Raw genomic sequence first — 16,798 nt, 5'->3', positions numbered from 1 at the left:
ATCTACCACTACCATTTAACTATCCCGTGCTTATTATTATTTTTATTGTTTCGCTACTAACTCATTCTTCTTCAAATTTATCCAGTTTTATGTGTTTTCCTTCTAATAACACTATGCTCGCTTGCTTGCTCGTGCTTTCGCAATTCTCTCTCTCTCTCTCTCTCTCTCTCTCTCTCTCTCGTTTTCTCTCTATATATATTCTGTTTTTCAATACTCCGCGGTGTAACGTCGCTAATTAATGTATTTGTTCAGCGTTCACTTCGTATATATTGTTTTCCCTCGCGATTGAGTGCCGTATTTTTTATTTTTTTTATTTTCTTTCCCGACCAGGACAGATACCAACGCTCTGGGCGGCTTTTTCCTCACTCTTTTTCCTTCCTCTTTTTTTCCCCCCACCCACCGCGCTTTCCTACATTTTTTATTCATTTCCTCGGCGCGTAGCAACGATGGAGGAGGCGGTGGTGGTGAAGGTGGTGGTGGTGGTCTCGGGCGGACGGGTTGGGTGCTCAGCGCGTTAATATATGGCGTATGAATCAAAGCTCCGTCAGTAGAGCCTCTTTTGGGAAGGTGCGGGGCCTGGGAGGTGACTTGTGGCTGCAGGAGGAGGAGGAGGAGAAGGAGGAGAAGACAGGAGAAGAGGACAAGAGGACAGAGAGAGAGGGTTGATATAGCATGGCGAAAACTGTTGAGACTAGACGCATCTTGTAGGGTAAAGAGGAGGAGGACGAGGAGGAAGAGGAGGACAGGAGGAAGTGAGGACAGAGAAAGAGGGTTGAAATATTATGGAGAAAACTGTAGAGGCTAGTTATACCGTTATTTTGTTAAGGGTGTTGAGCTTGTATAAGATAAAGATGAGGAGGACGAAGACTAATAAACTCATATACACACTCATCAAACGTGGACAAATCAAAATACCCCGTCTCTCTCTCTCTCTCTCTCTCTCTCTCTCTCTCTCTCTTATTTATACTTCCTCTTGAGCTTTTTTAGGGAATTTTCCGGTTAAAGGAGATATGCTGAGTCATAGACTTCACAATCTCTTGACGGGAAACGGGGCGCGGGGCCGATTCGCAGGGGGCCGATTTTCAAAAATTTAAATATTTTCAAAACCAAAGCAGCTAGCGACCTGAAACTAAAACAGGCACCTCCCTTAGGCATATATGAGTCTCCATGAGCAGCGGTATCAAAAAATTCAAAGTCGTTCCCTAATAAAATCCCGATTAATTGTTTTTTATATAAGTATAACAAAACTTAAAAAGGCTATAAAATCCTCAGATTTTACGCTAGATGCACAAACATCACCAAATGCAGAGATAATCACTTATATTTTCAGAATCAATAGCAATATTTAGCATATCTTATAAGTTTTTGCCCGAAATAGCTACTTATTTTTTTTTTATTTAGTGCAATTTTTTACGTAAGTTTTTAACATCTAATAAATCACTTAATTTTCACATTAGAAACTTAATACTTGAGGAAAGCATGCAGAAACATCTTAATTTTACTCAACAAAAGCAAAATATTCATTTTTCTATATACAATCACAACTTATTTTGGTTGAATTCCGATGTCACTATTGCCGCAGCACGTCTTGCCGGCTATCTGGCCCTCGTCCCTGAACAATCACTTTAGCCTTTTGGCCTATGACTTGTGGGCCCCGGTCAGTTTCCTGGACTTGTACACGTCCCTGTTCCTCGCCGTCTCCTTCCTGCCCTCCTCGATACTGCTCCTCTTCCTGCCGGTCGGCTGCTTCAAGGCCTTGTTCTTCCTCGCTTCTGAGGTCACGTCCTTGGAGAAATTAGCACCGAAACAGTTGAAGAGGGACCTGCTGATGTGCGGCAAGATGGTGTTGGCCAGGTTGTGCCCTCCTGGCACCTGTACCCCTGCAAGGTCGGGTCTGAGGCCGCCAGGAACTCCAGGAGGTGCCTGAACCCGTCCCTGTGGCGCATGGCAAGGGAGAGGAACCTCAAACTGCGCTCCTTAATGTCCTCCCTGCAACTCAGTGAGTCCCACAGCTACATCCCGAAGGACGCCAAGTGGGCCATTGCGAGAGATGGCCGCTTCAGGACAACCCCGCCCGTCTCCAGCTCTCCCTGTCGACCAGCTCGACCAGGGCGTCGAACATCACAGAGGGCGGGTCGCCCTCTCGAGCTCCACGGTAATCTTCATCTCCTCCTGCTGGGCAAGCTCCTGCTTGCAGCACTCGGCCACAGAGGAGTTGGCCTGGACCTTCCTGGCCAGGTAGCCGGCGTAGTTGCCGACCGCGGCGAGGAGCAACTCGTCCGTCGGCGGGTCCGGCTGGTCGCGGCGTCCTCATATCTTGTGTCTCCTCCGTCACTTCCACTCGATCCACTGCCTTCTGTGTCTTCTTGTATCGTCCTCTGGATCCTTGCAGTTGTGGGGAAGGGTACAGAGACGATGAATAACTGTAGGTCCTTTACTTGGAGAGTAAACAGAGGCAGGACAGCGATAATCCTTTACAGAGGGGAAGTGCCCAGCTGACTGCGTGCCTAAGGCGAGTTAGGCGACGCGGGAACTGAGCTGAGTTGCCATGTAGGCACTAACTAAACGTACATTTCTTGTTTCCTAATACGTAAAACTGTGGACTTCACTATCCTACAGTTATCATTCATTTTACGTAAAGATTTCAACCTAAAGTTACGCAAATTTGCCATTTTTTACACAACGTTTTCAAAGTGCACGCATGGTGCTATTTTATATAAGTTACCTTGAATCCTCGACCAAATCACTCTAGAGACACTCCTGCCTGCTTGTATGCACTAAAACTTGAAGATTTCGTCCTGTTTCCACTTAAATTCGGAGTAAGAACGCAGAGTGTGTTTGAGTTGTCGCAGTGAAAGTCGCCATAACAATCGGCCCCTTACGCGAAGCCAGCGCGCCAAGACTGAAGAGATTTCCCGTCAACTAGTTGTGAAGTCTATGGCTGAGTATATTTCCTATCTAAACACCGACCCCCCGGTCACCACCCTACCACTAATAATTACTCTAATTGTTATATTATCACAATTAGAGTAATATACAATATACTTGGAGTATACGTAAGCCTACTGAGCATATACATGTCTTCTATGTCCAATCTGCACTGCTATCGGCCGACTCCGTGTCACTCCTCACTGTGCGTCCTTCACACCCGTGTCACTCACGCGCCGCACAAAGCCACTTGTGTACGCCCACTTTGAATTTCTTGGCCACACGCCCCGCAACACTTGGGTCGTCCGGGCACTTGTCCGAGGTCAGGAATTCATTCCACCACCGCACATTGTGCTTGTTGGAACTGCCGCGGGCGGTGGGATGTGTGTGAGCGCGGCGTGGCCAGGCCGGAGGGTGCCGCCTGTCTTCGATGCGGCGGAGAATGGCGTTGAGGCGGGACGTCACCGCGACTTCCTCCCCCGGGGTGAAGGGAAGCGACGCGGTTACATAGTCCGCAAACGCCCTGGCGCTGGGGACTCTCTCTCTCTCTCTCTCTCTCTCTCTCTCTCTCTCTCTCTCTCTCTCTCTCCCTCCCTCCCTCTTCCCCTCCTCACCCTCCCCTGTCACCGCTGATACACGAGGAGACTAAATGTTGTGTGAGCTCTTTTTTTATTAATATTATTCCTTCGCTGTCTGATAGAATCCCACAATAGCCGCCCAGACCCCTGCCAACAGTAGCTGTCACCCCTGCTGCCAAGACTCACACCCACTCACCCCTGTCACCCCCCCCCTTCACCCTCCCCTTCCTCACCCTTCTTCTCCTCCTCTTCCTCTTCCTCCTCCTCCTCCTCTTGTGTCAGTGTTAGATCTCATGCTTGCGTCTCTTCATTTCTTCTCTTCATTTTCCTCTGGTTGATGTTTTATGCCTTCTCCTCCTCCTCCTCTTCCTCCTCTTCCTTTTCCTCTTCTTCTTGTGTAGGGAAGGAGGTTTTGTGCGTGTGCGTGTGTTTGTGTGCTGGGAGAGGGTGTAAATGTGTGTGTGTGAGGGGGAGGGAGGAGTGTGTGTGTGTGTGTGTGTGTGTGTGTGTGTGTGTGTGTGTGTGTGTGTGTGTGTGTGTGTGTTATAATTACCATCATCATCATCATCATCACCATTAACATTTTTATCTCAACCACCACCACCACCAACAACAACAACAACAACAACAACCCCCAACCCACCACCACCACACTACCACCCCCTCCCAAATAAACCCCTCACACCACCACCATCACCACCACCACCACCATCCCCCCCCCTCACCACCCCCACCACCACCACCGCCGCGATCCCTTCCAAGCCTCACCTTCAGCGTCATCAGGAGAGATTAAAGTGAAGTGGCTCGCCTCGTCAATTTCGCCTCTATTCACGCGTGACGTAAGAGCGATATTCATGTTTACATTATGAGGATCAGGAGGAGGCCGCTCAATGGGAGACGTCGCAATTTATGGGTAAATTTTAATAACGCCTCTAATCTCAAGACCCAACTGCGGGAGATAAAGGGGGGGAGGCCGGGGGGAAGGGGGAGGGAGGCGGAAGGAGAGGGGAGGGGAAGGGAAAAGAATGGGAGGCTGAGGAGGAAAGGGGAAGGATGAGGAAGGGGTGGAGAGGGAAGGGAGGGATTCTGGCAGGGGAGGAAAGGTGGATGAGAGAAAGCGGAGAAGGGGAGAAGGAGAAGACGGGAGATAAAGGGAGGGGGAAGAAGGGGGAAAGGGGGAGGGGAGGGGAAGGAGAGTGAAGGGAGGAGGAGGAAGAGGAGTAGAGGAATATAAGTTGGGAGGGGAAAAAGGGGAGAAAGAGAAGAAAAGGCTGAGAGGGAAAGGGAGGAAGGATGGAAGATGTGAGGGAAGGAAAGGGGGGGGGAAAGAGGAAGGAAGAAAAGTTTGGAAGGGGAAGGATTGGTGAAGGGAAGAGGGAGGGAAGGAAAGGGAGGAAAGATTGGTGAAGATATAGAGGCTTGGAGGAGTGAAGGGGTAAAGGGAGGGAGAGGAAGGGGGAAAAAGGGAGACGGGTGAGTGAAAATAAAGAGGGAAAAGATTGGGCAATAGAAAGGGAGAGGAAAGGGACAAGGAGGAAGGGAGAGGAGTGAGGAAAGGGTGAAGGAAGATAGGGGTAAGAAGAGGAAAAAAAGACAAAAAGGGAGAGAGAGAGAGAGAGAGAGGTTAAAGAGAGGAAGGAAGGGAGAGAATGAAGGAAGATAAATAAAGTAGAGAGGAATAGATGTAAGATTAGGGTGAAGGAAGAAGGGAGGAAGGAAGAGAAGGGAGAAGAGGAGGAAAAGGTAAGGGATGAAAGATTAGGATGTAGGAAGAAGGGAGGAAGGAAGAGAAGGGAGAGGAGGAGGAAAAGGTAAGGGATGAAAGAGGAAGGTAGGATTAGGAGAGGCAGAGGAGGCTAAGAGGATGTAGGAAGGAAGGATGGAAGGAGCGGGTGAAAGAAAGGAAGGAAGGAGAGAAATAGATAAAAGCAAGGAAGGGAGGGAGGGAGGGAGGGTAAGGATAAGATATGCTGTAAGAATGATGGAAGGGTGAGGAAGAAAGGGAGGACGGATGCTGCGAGAGATGGAGATGGAGGTGGGAGATGAATAAGGTGGTAGAGATGAGGATGCTAAATGAGGTGAGAAAGAAAGAAAGAAAGAAAAAAGGAAATAAATAAAGAAAGAAAGAAAAGGGAAAGATAGGTGTGGAAAGAATAGGAAATGGAAGAAATGGGAAGCTGCTTGAGTTAAAAGATGAGGAGGAAGAAGGTAGATGAGATAAAGATGCTAAATGAACAGACGAGAAAGAAAGAAAAGGAAAGGAAAAGAAAGATGAAAAATAGGTGTGGAAAGAATTGGAAATGGGAAATAGGGGAAGCTGCATGAGTAAAAGAGGAGGAAGAAGAAGGTAGATGAGATACAGATGCTAAATAAGGAGAGGGGAAATGAGAAAGAAAGAAAAGGAAAGGAAAGTTAAAGATGGGTGTGGAAAGAATAGGAAATGGTAGAGAAGGCAAACTGCATCATGAAACATGTAAACATGTAATGACAGGCAACAGAAAGCCAGTTGGCTCATTACGAGGTTGCCTGCCGTAGAGCCGTGATCTGCCTGACAGTCACTGGTGTCTGCAGGGCAGTTCAAGGCATTTCGGTGCGTATTTTCAGTTTACTCCTGTTGTCCCGATGTGACGGTCGATGCGATTTTTGAAGTTGATGGTTTCTGCACTTACTACTTCAGCAGGGAGGTCGTTCCAGTGGCGTATGACTCGGTTAGACAAGAAACTCCTACCAATGTGTGTGTTGCATCGCCTCGCTTGAATGGGCAGGCCGTTGTTTGAGTTGGTCTGTAGCTCCAAGAGCTTGGAGTGGTCGACGTTACTGAAGTGTTTTAGGTACTTGAAGACCTGAATCATACCCCCCCGTAGGCGTCTCTTTTCCAGCGTAAGGACGTTGAGTCGCCTGAGTCGTTCTTCATACGGCAGGGCTCTAAAGGGTGGAATCATCTTCGTAGCGCGTCGAGGGATTCTTTTTAATAATTCAATGTCTTTTCTGTAATTAGGGGACCAGAATCGGCCCACTGCCAGCTGAGCAACGAAAGCGAGTGTTTCCCGCAGTGTTTTCATCGCGATATCAAATACAAAAAGTATTGAAAAGATAACACGGCAGGCGTTACAAGCGGAAGGCATTCGTGGGCTGACTGACCTGTTGTGAGGGAGGAGTGGGCAGGAGGGTGAGCCAGGGAATGGTGGTGGTGGTTACGGTGTGCTGACGAGCCTTGAGGTGCAGACCGTGTACTCATGGGAGATGGCTAATGTATTAATAATGATGATGGTAAAGATTAGGAAGAAGAAGGTAGATGAATGAGATGAGAATGATAAACGAGAGAGAGAGAGAGAGAGAGAGAGAGAGAGAGAGAGAGAGAGAGAGAGAGAGAGAGAGAGAGAGAGAGAGAGAGAGAGAGAGAGAGAGAGAGAGAGAGAGAGAGAGAGAGAGAGAGAGAGAGATGGTAAAATATGCTTGGAGAAAAAGGGAAAAAAAAGAGAGATGTGAAAAGAATGGGAGAGATGGAAGAGAAGTGGATAATTATGAAGTACACGGTTAAATAAACAAAGAAAGGATGCTGGATAGATAAATAAATGATAATGGAAACAGAAGAAAAATATAAAAAAAGATAAGATAAAGAAAGAAAATACAGAAATAGAGATGGAAAAAACAAAAAAATAGAGAAATAGATATAAATAAGAAGAGAGAGAGAGAGAGAGAGAGAGAGAGAGAGAGAGAGAGAGAGAGAGAGAGAGAGAGAGAGAGAGAGAGAGAGAGAGAGAGAGAGAGAGAGAGGAGGAGGAGGAGGAGGAGGGCGGTAAAGGAGGAGAGAAGAAGTGGCGGAGGAAAAATATGGTTAAGGAGGAAATGTTGGAGAGAAGGAGGAGGAAGAGGAGGAGGAGGAGGAGGAGGAGGAGGAGGAAATAGAAAATATGGTAAAAGATAGAAGAGATAAACGAAGATAGGAGAACAGAGAAACGGAAAGGGGAGTAAAGAAATAAAGATAATAGAAAGAAAAGGATAAATAAATGTCTGAGACGGGACTGGAGAATAAAGAAAAAGATAATGAACACGATAAAGTATTGACGAAATAAGGAAGTAGAAATATATAAAAAAAATAATTAAGTCCTTATCTACCTTCGCTTGTATACGTAAACAAAGAGATGAGAGATACAGGATAAAGGAATGATGTAGAGGAATGATGATGAAAGGAAGGATGATGGGAAGGAATGAGGAATGATGATGTAAGAAAAAATTAAAAGAACAAATAGAAGGAAAGACAAAAGAAGAGGAAGAAAAGAGGAGAATAAGGAAATGGAGAAGGGAAAGGAGGAGAATAAGAAGAAAAAGAAGAGGAAAGAGAAGAAGGATCAGTAAGAAAAAAACATAAAAAAAAGAACAATGAAAAGAAAGACAAAAATAAGAGGAAAAAAGAGAAGAAGAAAGAAAAGGAGGAGAATCGGAAGAAAAAGGAGAAGAAAAAGAAGAGGGAAGAGAAAGAACAATGAAAAGAAAGACAAAAAGAAGAGGAAGAAAAGAGGTGAAGAAAGAAAAGAAGGAGAATAGGAAGAAAAAGAAGAGGAAAGAAAGAACAATGAAAAGAAAGACAAAAAGAAGAGGAAAAAGGAGAAGAAGAAAGAAAAGGAGGAGAATAGGAAGAAAAAGGAGAAGAAAAAGAAGAGGGAAGAGGAAGAACAATGAAAAGAAAGACAAAAAGAAGAGGAAAAAAGAGAAGAAGAAAGAAAAGGAGGAGAATAGGAAGAAAAAGGAGAAGAAAAAGAAGAGGGAAGAGAAAGAACAATGAAAAGAAAGACAAAAAGAAGAGGAAAAAGGAGAAGAAGAAAGAAAAGGAGGAGAATAGGAAGAAAAAGAAGAGGGAAGAGAAAGAACAATGAAAAGAAAGACAAAAATAAGAGGAAAAAAGAGAAGAAGAAAGAAAAGGAAGAGAATAGGAAGAAAAAGGAGAAGAAAAGAGGAGGAAAAAGAAAGGAGCAGTAAAAAGCAAAAAAAATGAAGAAAATAAAGGAGAGAAAACAAAGAGGCGAGGGAAAAAGACAAGAAAAAAAAATGCGTAGGAGAAAAAAAGAAGTAGCGTATTAACATGATAAAGAGTAAAAACGAGAACAAGAGGAAAAATAAATAATAAAACGAACTACAAGAAAAAAAAAAAAGAACACAAAGAAGAAGAACAAGAATCAGAGTAAGAGGAAGATGAAGAATGATAAGGAGAAGAGTATTAATGACGAGACTCTATATCCGCGTCTTCCCGCATAAAGGAAACGCAGGTGACGGGATGATTAAGGGAGGATACAACTAAGACCCAGGACAGAGATTAGAACGAGAGGAAAACAGGAAAAGAAAGAATAATTAGCGGGAGGGATGAGTGAGGCGTCCACGAACACACACACAAACACACACACACACACACACACAAAAAAAAAACTCATATGTACAGCAACTTCACTTTCTTATATGTGTGTCCGTGTGTGTGTGTGTGTGTGTTTTACCTGTGTTTCACCTTCTGCAACTTAATTAACTCTTACCTGTCTTAGTTATCACCTCTTTGTAATCTTTCCAATCCTGTCTGACATTTTACTTCTGTCTGTCTGTCTCTCTGTCTGTTCCCTAGCGCACTTCTTTTCAAGGTCAGCGTGTGTGTGTAAAGGCCAGGTAGCTAATTAAAGACTCGTACAGGTGAGCATTAACGAAAAAGTAAGGAAAAGAAAATCTGCTCCTACTAAACTGTAAAATCGATTCGGTGAGTGGCATTAATTTGAGGGGGGGAAGGGGGGGAAGGGGAAGGGGGGGGTGATGGGGGAGGGGGTGAGGGGGAAGGAGGAGGAGGAGGGAGGGAGAGACTAGTAATATTAGTTCTTGAGTCATTATTTACAACATTTTCTTTTTTTCGTGAACTTCTGACATTCATGGAAAGGTTAAATACGTGAGAGAGGCAAGGCACTTTAAACCGTGTGTGTGTGTGTGTGTGTGTGTGTGTGTGTGTGTGTGTGTGTGGTGATTGCTCGAGGTGTTACTGTAATGATGATGATGGTGATGATAGTGGAGGGAGGAGGAAGAGGAGGAGGAGGAGGAGGAGGAGGAGGAGGAGGAGGAGGAGGAGAGAGAGAGATGAGAGAGAGAGAGAGAGAGAGAGAGAGAGAGAGAGAGAGAGAGAGAGAGAGAGAGAGAGAGAGAGAGAGAGAGAGAGAGAGAGAGAGTAATGTAAACATGAGAATGGCAAGCACGTACGCAACTGTGAAATCCCCCCACAATAACACACACACACACACACACACACACACACACACACACACACACACACACACACACACTCTACCCAGGTGCCCAGTCATTCTTCCTCTTCATCCTTCTCTCTCACACACTTCTCTCTCCATCCCTCTCTCCCTCCCTCCCTCTCTTCTTCTCTCCCTCCCTCCCTCCCTCTCTCCCTCTTCTCCCTCCTATTAATAATTACATATCCTTCAAAATTCATCCCTTACTCCTCTCTCCCTCTCACAGCTTACACTCTCCCCCCTCCCCCTCACCCCCCTTCACCTACTCCTTCACACCTTATACCTGTCCAGTTTCCTCATTTCATCCTATTCCCAGCATCCTTCACCTTATCCTTCATCTCATCTCATCTCCCATCATCAGCATCCTACACCTTATCCTTCATCTCATCTCATCTCCCATCCTCAGCATCCTACACCTTATCCTTCTTCTCATCTCATCTCCCATCCTCAGCATCCTACACCTTATCTTCACTTTTACCTCACTTCATCTTCAGCATCCTTCATCTCACCTGCTCTCTCTCTCTTTCCCTCCCCTCAGATGCACACTAACAGCCCTCACGCTCTCACTGACAGCCTCCCTTTACTCTCCACCTTCACACTGATAGCTTTACCCTTTCCTCACCCTCATACACACTAACAGAAAAATATATAGAGTAAGTTGAATAAGGATAACTAAAAGCCTTACTCCCCCCTGACACCCACACTGACAGCTCTTCTCCCAGCATCACACCCCCACTAACAGCCCTTCTCTTCTCCCCTCAGACACCCGCTGTTTCCCCTCCTGGCGCTGCTGTTTGAGAAGTGTGAGCTGGCCACTCAGAGCGCCGACTCCGTGAGCAGCGACTCGTTCAACTTGGACATCCAGGCCTTCGTGCAGCACCAGGAGAGGGACCGCAAGCCTTTCCTCATGAACGACCCGGAGGTGGACGGCTTGGTGAGTACTGACGAGGATGGTGTTGTAGATGATGCTATTGATGCTTGTGTGTGTGTGTGTGTGTGTGTGTGTGTGTTCTGAAGGGAAAATGGGAGGGGTGTATTTATGCGAAGGGAAGAGGTTAAAGGAAGGGAAAAAATGTACTTATGGTGATGTTGTTGTTTATTGTGTGTGCGTTGTTAGGCATTCTATTCTCATGGTTGTCTTGCAGTGTGGAAGGGTGGGAGAGTGTCGTGTATGTGAATAAAGAAATAGGAGATGAAGGAAATAATAATAATAATAATAATATGTTGTCATTACCATAAGTTAGACAAAAAAAGAATACCCAGAAGTAAGAGTAAGATGAAAGAATATTTGATGTTTGTGAAAGGGAACGAAAGGGAAGGAATAGAGAATAAGGGAAAGTAAAACGAAAAAGACGAAAGAGAGTAGAAGGAAACGAGAAAAGAGTCAGAAGAAAAAATAGGTGAGGTTTGAAAGTAACAGTAGGTTAGACAAAGAAAAAAAAACTAAATTTGATTAGTAGTAGTAGTAAAAAAAATCTGAGCAGTAAAAATCTGAGTCTTAAAAATCTCAGTAGTAAAATCTGAGTAGTAAAATCTCAGTAGTAAAAATTAGTATGCTGTAGAGTGAAGAAAGGGAGGGTGAGTAGAAGGAAATTAGTGAGAGAGAATAGGAAATCAGACAAATAAGGAAATAAGGAGAATAGAGAAAATAAGGACAACAGGAAATGAGATAAGAAAGGAAGGTAAAAGGGAAAGGAAGATAAAATGAAGCAACCAATGAAACTATTCGTATAAAAAAAGAAAGAGAGGTGGACAAGGAAGAAAGGAGGAGGAGGAGGAGGAGGAGGAGAAATATATAGTAAAAAGGAATAGTTACTGAAAACCATCTTATAGCAAAAAAAAAAAAAAAGATAGAGAGAAAAAAATGTAAGCTAAAGAAATAAGCGATGAAATAATTCGTTTGAGAAAGAAAGTAAGTTAGAGCATAAGATAGGTAAAGGGAAATAAGGAAAGGGTTATTTTAAGGTAAGGAGAAGAAATAGGTAAGTGATTGGAAACGAGAATAATAAAGAACAGGTAAAAATTCATGTGGTTAGGTGTGCAGGACAGAGAGGGAAAAATGAGACGGATATGAAAAGGGAAATGAGATGGATGAAAAAGGAAATGTCTATGGGAAAAGGGAAGGAAGAGAAGGGAAAGAAGAATATTTATAGGAAGAGGAGAAAAGAAGAAAAGAAAGAATGAAAAATGAGGATATGAAAGGGGAAATGAGACTGGTGGTGAATTGAATGTTTACTGGAAAAGGGAAGGAAGAGAAGGGAGAGAAGAATGTTTATAGGAAAAGGAGGAAAGAATGAAAAATGAGGATATGAAAAGGGGAAATGAGACGGGTGATGAATTGAATGTTTACTGGAAAAGGGAAGGAAGAGAAGGGAGAGAAGAATGTTTATAGGAAAAGGAGGAAAGAAGGAAAAATGAGAAGGATATGAAAGGGGAAATGAGATGGATGAAGAAGGAAATGTTTATGGGAAAAGGGAAGGAAGAGAAGGGAGAGAAGGATGTTTATAGGAAGAGGAGGAAAGAGGACGAGGAAAGGGAGGGAAAATATGAGAATGATAAAGAGGGAGATAAAGAAGGGAAGATAAGAGACAGGGAAGAGAAAATATAAGCCAGAAGGAGGAGAGAAACGAGATAGAAAAGAGAAAGTATAAAAAGGAAGAAGGAAAGGAAAGGAGGATGAGAAACAACAGAAAAAAAGAAAAACAGGGATGAAAAAAGAAAATAGGGACTTAGAAAAATAACAATAAGATAAAAAGTAAAGAAAAAAAACGAAAACAAAATAGAATGAAAAGGGGAATGGAAGATAAAGGAAATAAATTATGTGTAAGGTGAAGAAAGGGAAGAGGAAGAATTAGATAGAGAGGAGGAGGAGGAGGAATGGAGAAAGATGAAGGAGATGAAAGAGGAAGGGAGGAAAGAAGGAAGGAAGGAAGGAAGAAGTTACAAATAAGAATAATTGTGAAGGAAACGAAAGGGAGATAAAATAAAATATAAAATAATAAGATAGAGAAACAAAAGAAAGAAAAAGCAAATAGATTAGACAAAAGTTAAACCGTCGAGAGTAAGGAAGACGGGTTAGGGAGGAGGAGGAGGAGGAGGAGGAGGAGGAGGAAAAGAAGATAACGCTGAAGAGATTTGGATTAATTTAGGTAAAGTGGAGGTGGCGTGGAGGAAAGTGGAAGGAAGTGGAAGAATGTGTTAAGTGGATGAAAGGTCGAGTGTGTGTGTGTGTGTGTGTGTGTGTGTGTGTGTGTGTGTGTGTGTGTGTGTGTGTGTGTGTGTGTGTGTTTAGAAGTGGAATGCAAAGAAAGAAGGAAAATAGATAAGGAGAGATATAGTATTACTCTCTCTCTCTCTCTCTCTCTCTCTCTCTCTCTCTCGTGCCCTCCTTTTTTTCCTTCAATGGTTTTTTTTTTGTATTATCGGTGAAAAAGGAGGAAAAAAAGACTTGGAGAAAAGAGGAAAAAAAATAGAGGAAGAGAAGGAAACATTGGAAGAAGAAAAAAGAAAAGAGAAGGAGAATAAGAAATAGAAAGAAGAAGAAAAAAGAAAAAGAAAACGAAATATAAAAACAATTAAGTATCGAAAGAAATAGAAGGGAAAGGAAAGCAAAGAATATAGGAAAAGAAAAGGCGAATAAAATAAAAGAAATACAAAGAAAAAATGAATAAATGAAAAGAAAAGGAAAATATATAATAAAAAGAGAAAAGAGGAGAAATAGAGAAAAAAAGATGGAAAGCGGATGAAAATAAAAGAAAATAAAGAAGTAGAGAAAAATAAATGAAAAAAGAAGGAAAATATAAGAAAACAAAAAGGTAGAGAAAAAAAATAATGAAAAAACAAGAAAATAAAAAAGTAGAGAGAAAAATAGATGAAAAAATTAGGAAAATAAAAGAAAATAAAGAAGTTGAGAGAAAAAAAGATGAAAAGGGGAAGGAAAATAAAAGAAAATAAAGAAGTAGAGAGAAAAAATAGATGAAAAAAGGAGGAAAATAAAAGAAAATAAAGAAGTTGAGAGAAAAAATAGATGAAAAAAGGAGGAAAATAAAAGAAAATAAAGAAGTAGAGAGAAATAATGGATGAAAAAGAAGGAAAGTGAAAATAAATAATGAAAACATGTCTATTATTATTATTATTATTATTATTATTATTATTATTATTATTATTATTATTATTATTATTATTATTATTATTATTATCGCCGACAAATCTTTTTCTTCCTCGTCACCTGATTCGGTTGGTTTCCTTTTAACTTGTTTTCCTTTTACGCTTTTTTTTTTTTTTCCATTAAACTCATTTCCGACTTACGGTTTCCTCGTGCGTGAAGACTGACCTTTCTTTTTTGGGTGTTTTTTGTGTTGGTTTTTATTTTTTATTATTATGTTCACGATTCTCTCTCTCTCTCTCTCTCTCTCTCTCTCTCTCTCTCTCTCTCTCTCTCTCTTCTCTCCTCTCTCCTCCTCCTCCTCCTCCTCCTCCTCTCCTCTTCTTCCTCCTCCTTTTCATACTGTTTCTGTAATTCCTCTTTCCTTTCCACTCTTCGTCCTCGTCCTCTTTATATCCTCCTCCTCCTCCTCCTCCTCTTCTTCCTCCTCCTCCTCCGTTTCTTCGCCGCCCTATCCTGGAAAACACGTAGCTCTTCGAACCACAAGTAAACATTTTCAGAGAGGAGCAATAACTTGTAGCCTCCTCCTCCTCCTCCTCCTCCTCCTCCTGCTGACGGTAAAGGGACGGAGATAAGGGACGGGGATAAGACGGGACGGAGGGGCGGATGGGGAAAGGGGGAGGGGGACGGGGGAAGGGCGGGCGGGCAGGTAAGGTTCGCAGGTGTGTTTTGTTACCTGAGTAGCGTCGATAATCTGGTCACCTGCATTCGTTACCTTGTCTTACGGTCTTCAGTATCAATTAAGAAGAGGAGGAGGAGGAGGAGGAGGAGGAGGGTAAAAAAGGTAAGGAGACGAGTGAAGAGAGAGAGAATTGAGGTAGAAAGAGAAAATAAAGAAAGGTTAGAATGCGATTAGGAGAGAAAGGAAAAAAAGAAGAAGTAGAAATGAAAAAAAAAATTAGGAAAGGTATTATAAAGGTAAGATTAGGAGAAGGAACACAAAGGAACACAAAGGAAGAACAAACAACAGAAGACCAATTGGTCCTTACGAGGCTGTGACAAGCTACTCTAACTATCTAATCAAAGGTGGAAGATGAAGGACAGCAAAGGCGAAGGAGGAGGAGGAGGAGGAGGAGGTGGATATACAGAGAGCGAAGAGTGAAAAAAAAAGAGAAAGATTATAAAAAAAGGAGGAGTAAGGAAAAGAAGAACAATTAGAAGAAGGAGGAGAAAGAAGAGGATGAAGAAAAGAGCAAAAATGCGATGAAGAGGAAGAGAAGCAGAATGAAGAGGAGACACAGAAGACGAGGAATGGAAAGAAAAGGATGAATTACAGGAATAGGGAAGAAAAGATGAAGACAAAGAAAAGAGGAGGAGGAGGAAAGGAAGGAAAAGGATTGTGTCGAATGAAGGAGGAGGAAGAAGAAGAAAAAGAAGAAAAAGAAGCAGAAAAAGCAAAAGAAAAACAAGAAGAAAAAGTAAAGGAAAAAGAAGAAGAAGAAGAAGATTAACACCACAACAAAGGATCCTTGGTTTGTTTTAGTTTGCATTGATTTCAGAGAGAGAGAGAGAGAGAGAGAGAGAGAGAGAGAGAGAGAGAGAGAGGGAGAGGGAGAGGGGGAGAGAGACAGACAGACAGATACACAGAAAAAACAGACAGAAAGACAGACAGAGAAAGAGAAAGAGAGCAACATATTTAGCCTTTCCTCCATCCATCCCTCCATCCTTCCTTCCCTCCCTCTCCTCTCCCTCTCTTTCCTCCATCCCTCCCTTCCTTGGGCCGCTGCTGGTGACGCCAAGGCCTCGCTAAACGACAAACTGGCAACTCAACTTCTCCTAAACTTGGGGCGAACATCAATTTTTGGCGCCCATTGCAGTCAGCTGATCAGGGAGGAGGAGGAGGAGGAGGAGGAGGAGGAGGAGGAGGAGGAGGAGGAGGAAAGTCGGGGTTTGCAAAAGGAGCGATTGGTTAAGTGTTGAAAAAATAGAGATAAGGGGAGAGAGAGAGAGAGAGAGAGAGAGAGAGAGAGAGAGAGAGAGAGAGAGAGAGAGAGAGAGAGAGAGAGAGAGAGACTGGCTGCGTGTAAGAAATTCGTTGTATGGACAGAGGTAGATAAAAAGAGATAAGGAGAGAGAGAGAGAGAGAGAGAGAGAGAGAGAGAGAGAGAGAGAGAGAGAGAGAGAGAGAGAGAGAGAGAGAGAGAGAGAGAGAGAGCATTCCAGTCACGTGTTTAGTGATGTACAAGACACATTCGTTCCACAAGACGTGAAGAGGAGAATGATCCGCAGTGAGGAGAGGAGGAGGAGGAGGAGGAGGAGGAAGAAGAAGAAGGCAAAGGAAGGAAGAAGAGGAGGAGCCGTGGGAAAGGAAGAAAATAAGCTGCAAGAAAAAGTTAAACAAAAATAAGGAAAAGGGAGGGGAGGAGGAGGAGGAGGATAAGAGAACAGAAAATTAAAAGGAGGAGGAGGAGGAGGAGAGACAGGAAAAGGAAGGAGGAGGATGAGAAAGGGTGGGAAAGGAAAGAAATGAGATACAAGAAGAGAGAAGAAGAGAATGAAAGAACAGAGGAGGAGGAAGAAGAAGAAGAGGAGGAGGAGGTGCAGAATGAGGAGAGAAAGGCAAAGGAAGGAGGAGAAGGAGAAGCAGAGGGAAAGGAAGGAGATGAAATACAAGAAAAGAAGAGAGGAAGAAGAGAATGAAAGAACAGAGGAGGAGGAAGAAGAAGAAGAGAAGGAAGAGGAGGAGGAGAATGAGGAGAGAAAGGCAAAGGAAGGGAGAGAAGGAGAAACCGCGGGAAAGGAAGGAAATGAAATACAAGAAGAGAGAAGAGAATGAAAGGGAAGAGGAGGAAGAAGAGGAGGAGGAGGAGGAGGAGGAGGAGGAGGAGGAGGAGGAGGAGGAGGAAGAGCAAAAA

The 16,798-nt window shown here is 43.3% G+C and overlaps 1 protein-coding gene across 1 annotated transcript in view; it reads left to right on the top strand.

Annotated features, from left to right (window-relative positions):
- Positions 1–13,521, top strand: part of LOC126984201 (homeobox protein PKNOX2-like) — a 24,195-nt gene extending 10,674 nt beyond the window's left edge. Inside the window, exon 2 of the mRNA XM_050837708.1 lies at positions 10,541–13,521. Coding sequence (XP_050693665.1) covers positions 10,541–10,793 — 253 coding nt within the window. The 3' untranslated portion in view covers positions 10,794–13,521. The remainder of the gene's footprint in view (positions 1–10,540) is intronic.
- The last annotated feature ends 3,277 nt before the right edge of the window (positions 13,522–16,798 follow it).

Source organism: Eriocheir sinensis, chromosome 56 (assembly GCF_024679095.1).
Source record: "Eriocheir sinensis breed Jianghai 21 chromosome 56, ASM2467909v1, whole genome shotgun sequence".
NCBI classification, from domain to species: domain Eukaryota; kingdom Metazoa; phylum Arthropoda; class Malacostraca; order Decapoda; family Varunidae; genus Eriocheir; species Eriocheir sinensis.
The sequence above is the reverse complement of the archived record's forward strand: the minus strand, read 5'-3'. Positions and strand labels throughout refer to the sequence as shown.